At 51.5% G+C, this 10158-nt stretch overlaps 1 protein-coding gene across 1 annotated transcript; it reads left to right on the top strand.

Moving 5' to 3' along the window:
* Positions 1 to 1485: 1485 nt before the first annotated feature.
* PMVK (phosphomevalonate kinase) lies at positions 1486 to 6488 on the top strand. The gene is made up of 5 exons (XM_075608096.1): positions 1486 to 1581; positions 2894 to 2957; positions 4106 to 4258; positions 4701 to 4830; positions 6131 to 6488. The coding sequence occupies exons 1-5, from the start codon at positions 1499 to 1501 to the stop codon at positions 6277 to 6279; spliced, it is 579 nt and encodes a 192-aa protein (XP_075464211.1). The 5' UTR covers positions 1486 to 1498; the 3' UTR covers positions 6280 to 6488.
* Positions 6489 to 10158: the final 3670 nt, after the last annotated feature.

Here is a 10158-nt window from a genome sequence, read left to right as displayed (position 1 = left end):
TGGGGTCCCTGTGACAGCCCCTGGTATATGGGTAGGGTCCCTGTGACAGCCCCTGGTATATGGGTAGGGTCCCTGTGACAGCCCCTGGTATATGGGTAGGGTCCCTGTGACAGCCCCTGGTATATGGGTAGGGTCCCTGTGACAGCCCCTGGTATATGGGTAGGGTCCCTGTGACAGCCCCTGGTATATGGGTAGGGTCCCTGTGACAGCCCCTGGTATATGGGTAGGGTCCCTGTGACAGCCCCTGGTATATGGGTAGGGTCCCTGTGACAGCCCTGGTATATGGGTAGGGTCCCTGTGACAGCCCCTGGTATATGGGTAGGGTCCCTGTGACAGCCCATGGTATGGGTGGAGTTCAATGTGTTTTTTGCATGTACTGTAATGATAATAAAGCTGTTACTGTTTTCTAGCCGTTTGTAACATATGAATGCAGCGTGTTGTGTTGTGTTGTGTTGTGATCTTGACCCTCAGCTCCTGTGTTATTAAAAGCCTGTGTTTAGCCGCTGTGTGATGTGTCCTGTGTTCTGCACACAACTCCCCTGTTACGGCCTGCGTTTCACAGCGACACGGAGAGATATTCCCACGTGGGAAAAAACTAAATAAAGGGATTCATACATATATACGGTATATAGGGTGACTGTGATGGTATATACAGTGTAATATGTCATGTGTTGTTCATCTGAGGTTGTATTTACCTAATTTTAAGACCTGCTAAGGAACAGATGATTGTTATTATGTCCTGATATGTAAAACCATTGAATTCAGAGGGTGTACTTTCTTTTCCACACAACTGTATATACATATAGTGACAGTGACGTATATACAGTACATATATATATATATATATATATATATATATATATATATATAGTGACAGTGACATATATACAGTACACACACATATATACTGTATAGTGACAGTGACATATATACAGTACACACACATATATACTGTATAGTGACAGTGACATATATACAGTACACACACATATATATAGTGACAGTGACATATATACAGTACACACACACACACACACACACACACACACACACACACACACACACACACACACACACACACACACATATATTGACAGTATATACAGTAAACCCACCCACAGACAGGCTGTTTCGACCTTAATAGGTCTCCTCAGTGTGGGGTTGTTTATACTGGCTATGCAAAAATGAAGCAAGGGATAGGTGTGTGTTTATAAATAAATAAATAAATAAAATAAATATAGTGACCGTGACAGCTCCTCCCCTGCTGTCTCGGGTGAGAATGGGGAGATGGGCGGGGTCTGAAGGGGCGGAGTTTCTGGTTGTCATGGAGTTTGGTAGGGGACAGGAAAATCGGAGAATGATTGGCTGATCCCGTGAGTGGGCGGGGCCAGGAACCCGGTAGTATCCGGCTACTCCCCGTGCGGTGTCCGGTCGCGGGTGGTCTGTGTCCGGAGGGGGGGGGTCTGTGTCCGGTGGCGGGGGAGTCTGTGTCCGGGGGATGGGGGGGCCGCGCCTTGTGTTGCTCTTCAGTGGAAAGAGAAAGTCCGGGAAGGATTATCTGGCAGAGCGGATCAGAGAGAGGTAGGGGGGGGATGCAGAATGGGGGAGGTTAGGGGGGGATGCAGAATGGGGGAGGTTAGGGGGGGATGCAGAATGGGGGAGGTTAGGGGGAGATGCAGAATGGGGGAGGTTAGGGGGGGATGCAGAATGGGGGAGGTTAGGGGGGGGGATGCAGAATGGGGGAGGTTAGGGGGGATGCAGAATGGGGGAGGTTAGGGGGGATGCAGAATGGGGGAGGTTAGGGGGGGATGCAGAATGGGGGAGGTTGGGGGGGATGCAGAATGGGGGAGGTTAGGGGGGGATGCAGAATGGGGGAGGTTAGGGGGGGATGCAGAATGGGGGAGGTTAGGGGGAGGTGCAGAATGGGGGAGGTTAGGGGGGATGCAGAATGGGGGAGGTTAGGGGGGTGCAGAATGGGGGAGGTTAGGGGGGTGCAGAATGGGGGAGGTTAGGGGGGGGTGCAGAATGGGGGAGGTTAGGGGGGGTGCAGAATGGGGGAGGTTAGGGGGGGTGCAGAATGGGGGAGGTTAGGGGGGTGCAGAATGGGGGAGGGATGCAGAATGGGGGAGGTTAGGGGAGGGATGCAGAATGGGGGAGGTTAGGGGAGGGATGCAGAATGGGGGGGATGCAGAATGGGGGAGGTTAGGGGAGGGATGCAGAATGGGGGGGATGCAGAATGGGGGAGGTTAGGGGGGATGCAGAATGGGGGGGATGCAGAATGGGGGAGGTTAGGGGAGGGATGCAGAATGGGGGGGATGCAGAATGGGGGAGGTTAGGGGAGGGATGCAGAATGTGGGGGGGATGCAGAGTGGGGGAGGTTAGGGGGGATGCAGAATGGGGGAGGTTAGGGGAGGGATGCAGAATGGGGGAGGTTAGGGGAGGGATGCAGAATAAGGGAGGGATGCAGAATGGGGGAGGTTAGGGGAGGGATGCAGAATGGGGGGGTGATGCAGAATGGGGGAGGTATGGGGGGGATGCAGAATGGGGAGGTTAGGGGGAGATGCAGAATGGGGGAGGTATGGGGGGGATGCAGAATGGGGGAGGTTAGGGGGGATGCAGAATGGGGGAGGTTAGGGGGGGATGCAGAATGGGGGAGGTTAGGGGGAGGTGCAGAATGGGGGAGGTTAGGGGGGATGCAGAATGGGGGAGGTTAGGGTGGGATGCAGAATGGGGGAGGTTAGGGGGAGCGAGGGCACACAGTGAGGGGGGATGCAGAATAGGGGAGGTTAGGGGGATGCAGAATGGTGGAGGGCGGGGGGAGGTTAGGGGGATGCAGAATGGTGGGGGGAGGGGAGGAGGGTGTTTGTGACTCCTGTCCTGTTCTCTGTCACAGGGTGGGCCCTGACACGTGTGTCATTCTGCGCCTCTCTGGGCCCCTGAAAGAGCAGTTTGCCAGGGTGAGTGACATACCTACAGAAGTGCCTTCAATGGGGCAGGTTCCCCTTGTATATCCTATAGGGGAAGCAGCATCCCCTAAATACCAGTGACACACGATGTGCGGGACCGTCCCGCTGCTTCCTGTGTCCCCTTTATTTAGGGATTCTCAGGAAAACGCCTGATTCATCATCTCAACGTCCGGTTAAAACCAATAAAAACCGTAAATGAAGCGTTGTTTCCTATAAGTAACGCCCCTCGTAGTGTCCCTCGTAGTGTCCCAGCTGCAGGTACGAGACAGAAGCAACATGAGGAGTCCGAAAACCCCACATCCGGCCCCCAGCAACACGAAATTCCAATGTGTCCATTTATTTGTCATTATTCGTCATTATTCATTGATAAACCCAGATAAAAGAAAGAAAGAAATTAAGGCCTAATCCCTACCCTAAATAATACGCCGAGTAATAAAACCCTTCGCTGCTGGTCCCCAGTGCCTGAGATGCTTGTTTATACAATCTGCCCTGTGTCCTGCCGCGTCCCACCTCTCTGCCCTGTGTCCTGCCGCGTCCCACCTCTCTGCCCTGTGTCCTGCCGCGTCCCACCTCTCTGCCGCGTCCCACCTCTGCCCTGTGTCCTGCCGCGTCCCACCTCTCTGCCCTGTGTCCTGCCGCGTCGCACCTCTCTGCCGCGTCCCACCTCTGCCCTGTGTCCTGCCGCGTCGCACCTCTCTGCCGCGTCCCACCTCTGCCCTGTGTCCTGACGCGTCCCACCTCTCTGCCCTGTGTCCTGCCGCATCGCACCTCTCTGCCGCGTCCCACCTCTCTGCCGGGTCCTGCCCGGGTTACATCTCTGCCCTGTGTCCTGCCGTATCCCACCTCTCTGTGTGGTCCTGACCGGGTTACATCTGTGTCCTGCCGCGTCCCACCTCTCTGCGGTCCTGCCCGGTTTACATCTGTGTCCTGCTGTGTCCCACCTCTCTGCCGGGTCCTGCCCGTGTTACATCTCTGCCCTGTGTCCTGCCGCATCCCACCTCTCTGCCGGGTCCTGCCCGGGTTACATCTCTGCCCTGTGTCCTGCCGCGATTCCTACCTCTCTGCCGGGTCCTGCCCGGGTTACATCTCTGCCCTGTGTCCTGCCGCGTTCCACCTCTCTGCGCGTTTCTGTATTGTAGGAGCGGGGCCTGGATTTTGATCGCCTGTTGGACGCCAGCGAATATAAAGAGAAGTACCGAGCAGCCATGATCCGCTGGGGAGAGGAGAAGAGAGAGTCAGATCCCGGATTCTTCTGTAGGATTATTATAGAGGGGGTGACCCAGCCGGTCTGGGTGAGTGAGAGGAGGGGACGGGGACACTGGGAGGTAAGAGTCACGGGTGGATACAGATGGCACATGATCTCATATGTCCTTTATGGTGGAAACTCCAATTGAGCAACTATTGCCCCCCCAAACTTTGTCCAAATTGGGGGGGGGGGGGGAGATACAAATCCTTTCTTAGAGCAAAAATGAATATATCTTTTGTTAAGGGAGATGTGCTGTATTTATAATAAATGCATTATTATCTGCAAGAAGCAGGCGGTGTGCTGGGTTTCATTAAAACTCAGAGCAGATGATGCCGCGGTGGATACATATTGTCAGTGAGGAGGATTCTGGGTAGGGACGGTTTCATTCGTTGGTTACAGATGTGTAACTTTATATACAAGAAACTGAGACTTTGCAGATAATCGGTGAGTGTAACATCTGTCCTTAATCGGCCTGATCTCTCCCCAAGATTGTCAGCGACACTCGGCGGAGGTCTGATGTGGCGTGGTTTCGCTCTTCCTTTGGCGCGGTGACGCAGACAGTTCGCGTGGCGGCCTCAGAGGAGACCAGGAAGGAGAGAGGATGGGTTTACACACCCGGTGAGAGACTCTGCCTCTGAATACACTGCTCTCATGCACTGCTCGCACACACTGGTATTTGTGTCTCCATCTAAAGAAGTACAGTCACGGACCAAATTGGATAATTCTGAAAGGGGACTGACTGCTGTCTCTGCATGTGGTCTTTGGCTTTGCACTTCATTAATAGCTGAACAAAGGGGTAAAATAATAAGTGCAATATAAGCGCTAGTGTAAACAAAATATTACAGTGTTATAAACAGTGATAAATACAGTAGAACAAAACCTGTGATACAGTTAATGATGGTAGTCCTTGAGCTGCCTGAGAGGTAGATCTGGTATCTTCCAACCAGATAGGAAGATTCGTGTGGAGTAGCCTCCTATGGCGCTAAGGATGCAAAGTGGAATAGAGTCTTATGTGGAGATTTCTTCTTACATGGAATACCTCAGAGAAGGTGACAAGAAATAAACAAAAAACACTGCAATAGTGTATTATCTTTGAGTCAACAATGACCGTATGGGACAAGATATAAAGAGCATTTATTGGTTAAAACAATTGTAACCTCAATTGACATAAAACATATGTAAAGTTAATAAACAGTTGGCTTTTATACAAGGAAATAGTTCTCCTGCTAATTAAGAAATGTATTCCAAGCGCTTGTGCTTTAAGGAAGCTACGATTCTCCGCGGTTTGGTAAAATTGAAATCCTACTCACCGTCCATGAGTAGGACATGTACAGTGGTTCGGGGTCTTTATCCGGGGATAGCCGCTTGCCGTGGGGTGCAGAACGTCCTTTTAGTGCGGGGAGATGTCTTGCGGTCCTCGTGGTCTGCTACCGACAGAGTAGTTTCTAACCGTCTCCTCCCGCTGACATCACCGTCTGATTTGCACAGCAACGGAATCCCTGGATGGCCAAAAACCTTCCTACGCGTTTCGAAACTCCTCAATACTGGGTTTCTTCGTCAGGGTCTTTGCAGGCCCCTCTAGCAGCGAAGGGGTTCATTTTTAGGCTAATGCTTTAAATCCGGTGTAGTCAACTCCAGTCCTCAAGACCCCCTCCCCCCCCCACCCTAACAGGTCAGGTTTTCAGGATATCCCTGCTTCAGCACAGGTGGCTCAATCATTGGCTCAGTCATAATGGCCACCACCTGTGCTGAAGCAGGGATATCCTGAAAACCAGACCTGTTGGTGGCCCTTGAAGAATGGAAATGGCCGTCCCTGATTTCATTTGGCACCTGTTAACCATTTTGCTGCCAGATGGGTCTGCAACACAGAACGTCACATGAGCTTTAACACTCCACCCCCCTCTCCCGTTTATTGCAGGGGTGGATGACGTGGAGTCGGAGTGTGGTCTGGACCAGGGCGTGATCTTTGATTGGATGATCACTAATGACAGCGACCGCCTGTCTCTGGAAGAGGAGCTGGGCAAACTGACGGACTTTATACAGAGCAAGCTGTGTCCGCCACGATGACAGCTGTGTGAGCGTCATGAGGTCATCGCACGGCGCAGCGGCTCTGAGAACGCAGGGTGGAATTATGTATGACATGGTAATATTGTGACGCGTCGCATGTGCGCTGTTTCTATCAATTATTTGTGGACATAACTTGGAAACAACATTTTCATCATGTGAGCATATTTATTGTTAAAATAAATATCACTAATCCTATCAGTGGGAGATCACCTGGCTGTGTCTTCATTGTACGATGTGTCTAGTTATGTACAACGTGCTGCAGGTACACACTCAGGGGTCTGCTGCCCGGCTGCAGGTACACACCCAGGGATCTGCTGCCCGGCTGCAGGTACACACCCAGGGGTCTGCTACCCGGCTGCAGGTACACACCCAGGGGTCTGCTACCCGGCTGCAGGTACACACCCAGGGGTCTGCTACCCGGCTGCAGGTACACACCCAGGGGTCTGCTACCCGGCTGCAGGTACACACCCAGGGGTCTGCTACCCGGCTGCAGGTACACACCCAGGGGTCTGCTACCCGGCTGCAGGTACACACTCAGGGGTCTGCTGCCCGGCTACAGGTACACACTCAGGGGTCTGCTGCCCGGCTGCAGGTACACACTCAGGGGTCTGCTGCCCGGCTGCAGGTACACACTCAGGGGTCTGCTGCCCGGCTGCAGGTACACACTCAGGGGTCTGCTGCCCGGCTGCAGGTACACACCCAGGGGTCTGCTGCCCGGCTACAGGTACACACCCAGGGGTCTGCTACCCGGCTGCAGGTACACACCCAGGGGTCTGCTGCCCGGTTACAGGTACACACCCGGGGGTCTGCTACCCGGCTGCAGGTACACACTCAGGGGTCTGCTGCTCGGTTACAGGTACATACTCGGGGGTCCGCTGCCCGGCCGCAGGTACACACTCAGGGGTCTGCTGCCCGGCTGCAGGTACACACTCAGGGGTTTGCTGCCCGGTTACAGGTACACACCCAGGGGTCTGCTGCCCGGCTGCAGGTACACACCCAGGGGTCTGCTGCCCGGCTGCAGGTACACACTCAGGGGTCCGCTGCCCGGCCGCAGGTACACACCCGGGGCTCCGATACCTGACCGCAGGTACACACCCGGGGCTCCGATACCTGACCGCAGGTACACATGACATGACATTAGAGGATCTGATTGCAGACAATCTGCGGCTTGTCTGTTCTATGTACTAGCACTGACTAATCACGTATTGCACGATAGGTGGTCTGTTTCACTTATGGCCATATTTCTCTGAGTTACAAACATTTATTTAATCGACTGCACAGCAAGCATCTTTTATATGCATTGTCTGATTCAGTCACTGGTTATATACACCTACTATAGTCAATTACTATACTTTTGTTATTGCAATATTGTTGTCACACACGGAATTAATCCACATACCACCAACCCATGATTGTGTTAAGTCCATCACATCAATTTAAGAGAGTGAGACTCCACCCCATATAGATTGATACAGACAACTATATACCTATTCTGTGATCTTTACAGGCATTGTTCTATCACCTTTAGTATTTATCAGGATAGGTACCAGTGTTGGACTTTACTACATAGCGATCATGGGTTGGCTTGATCGGTATGCTGTGTTAGTGACTGCATTTTGATACATTGCATACTTATTGTGTCACATTTCCAGACAGCATAGAGATATTTTACCACTTTGTATCTGTGGGTTTTTGGGTTGTCCCATACGTGTTTTAACCTATAATAATTAGGACAACACTGATTTGGTTTTACATCCAACCACTGCCATAGCCTTCCAACTTATATGAATATTGTATTCTTGTATGTCTATATTTGTTGACTTTATTTTATGTGAGACTTATTAAAAGTTATATTTTAATTGTCCCAGGAGTGCTACAACAAATGAGCTTCTAGCTAGAAGGTGTAGGTGTCAAATACACCTTCTCCTTCTAATTTTTGATACCATTATCATTCCTAGCTCATTGTATGCACCCGATGCCAATCTAGGCATTTGTGGACGAATTCATATCCCATCCACACCTTCCTAATAATTAGAGAGCAGTATATGTCACTTGTGTTTTTCTTTATTTATATAGCTCCAAAAGTGTACTCGGCGCTTCACAAAGAATACAGTACGGGGAATTATAATAATACAATAAGTGCAGCAAAATCAGACAATAGGAAAGGAAATGCCTGCCCAAAGAGCTTACAATCTAAGTGGCATGATGGGAGTTACAGAGACAGCAGGTGAGGGAATAAGTGCTGAAGATGGCAGTGCTTGGCCACAATGGGTGGTAGGAGTGGCTGTGGGTGTGGGACAGTAACCATGAGTGCAGGCTCTTGGGATGCTTGGTTTGTGAGGCGAGTTTTAAGGTTTGTCAGTATTAAATTAGATGGGTTAACACCATTGGCAGCGAGGCGTGGGTGAGAGCAGGTGTGTATATGTCTGGGTCCAAGATTAGGAGAGATCCCCAGCAGCAGGGTGTGAATAGAGGATTTGTGGGGGTGCTTTTTATTGAGGGGTAAAGAAGTTGTTGGGAAAGAGGTGTGTAAATAATGGTTTATATTTAAGAGGCGGAAGCTCCGTCCTGTGACGCCGGACCAGGGAAAATGTGTCAAACTCAATCTGTTCATAAATGTGCTGGTGCTAGAGACGGGAGGCCAACTCTAACAATCTAATATGTTATTTGTAGGAGAATAGAAACATTTGAATTACCTTAAAGCAGTGTCCAAGCTGCCATTTTATTCCCCCCCCCTTTAATATGCGCATCAATACAATCCACACAATAAGTAATTAGCTAAGTTGCCGATTGATCGGCGAAGATTCGGCTCGGGGGTTCACTAAATGGCTGTCAGTGCAGCTGAAGTGGATTAAAGACGCAAAGTTCTGTGGGGAAGATCATATGACCAGACAGTCACTAGATACAATTGGTGCACTGCTAGAGAGAGGGCAGGGCTCAAAAAGGGGTGTGCCAGAGCCTGTTTCGGAAGAGGAAGGGGATGTGACTTTGTAAATGGTTGCTATAGAAACCAAAAATGCTTGTTACATTATAATACATTCAAAATGTCATTCACAGCTTTTTTTTTTTTATTATTATTTACTAGCTTTTGTGCCCGGCTTCGCCTGGGGAATGTAATATTGAATACATGTCCCCTCTACCCCCTCCCCCCCCTGCTGCCGGCATATCTCCCCCCCCCTCACCCCCCCGTGCTGGTGGATGTAGTGCGGGGTAAGATTTGTCTCTGTCTGTGTGTGTCTGTCTCCCCCCCGCTGGCGGCACATGTCACCGCCCCCTGCTGACGGCACATGTCCCCTCGCTGGCGGCACATTTTCTCGGCCCCCTCCCCCCGTTGGTACATCTCCCCTCGCTGGCGGCACATTTTCTCGGCCCCCCTCCCCCCGTTGGTACATCTCCCCTCACTGGTGGCACATTTTCCCGGCCCCCCTCCCCCGTTGGTACATCTCCCCCCCTGCTGCCGGCACATGTCCCCCCCTATTCCCCCAGCCCCGCTGGTACATCTCCCACTAGCTGGCACATCACCTTCCCCCCCGCTGGTACATCTCCCCCCACTAGCTGGCACATCTCCCCCCCTTCCCCCCCCCCCTGGTGGCACACCTCCCCCGCACATTTCACATCACACACAGAGACACAGAGACGCACAGCCCCGATCCAGGCAAGGACACGTCCCCTCCCTTAGTAGCCCTGCTCCTGCTCCTTTACAGATTTGCTGGACTGCCGAAGGAAACTTAGAATGTCCATAATTTGGGAGGTGAGCCACATTGGAAGCTCAAAATAGTTGCATTGACCTACAAATCCGCAGCAGAATGTCCAGTGAAAGTATTGTTGTGCTATGTGGTGCCATTTGTGAGATTTCAATGCTTTAGACATACAAACAAA

Source organism: Ascaphus truei, chromosome 7 (genome assembly GCF_040206685.1).
Source record: "Ascaphus truei isolate aAscTru1 chromosome 7, aAscTru1.hap1, whole genome shotgun sequence".
NCBI lineage: Eukaryota > Metazoa > Chordata > Amphibia > Anura > Ascaphidae > Ascaphus > Ascaphus truei.
Note: the sequence above shows the minus strand (reverse complement) of the source record. Positions and strands in the feature narration are given on the sequence as shown.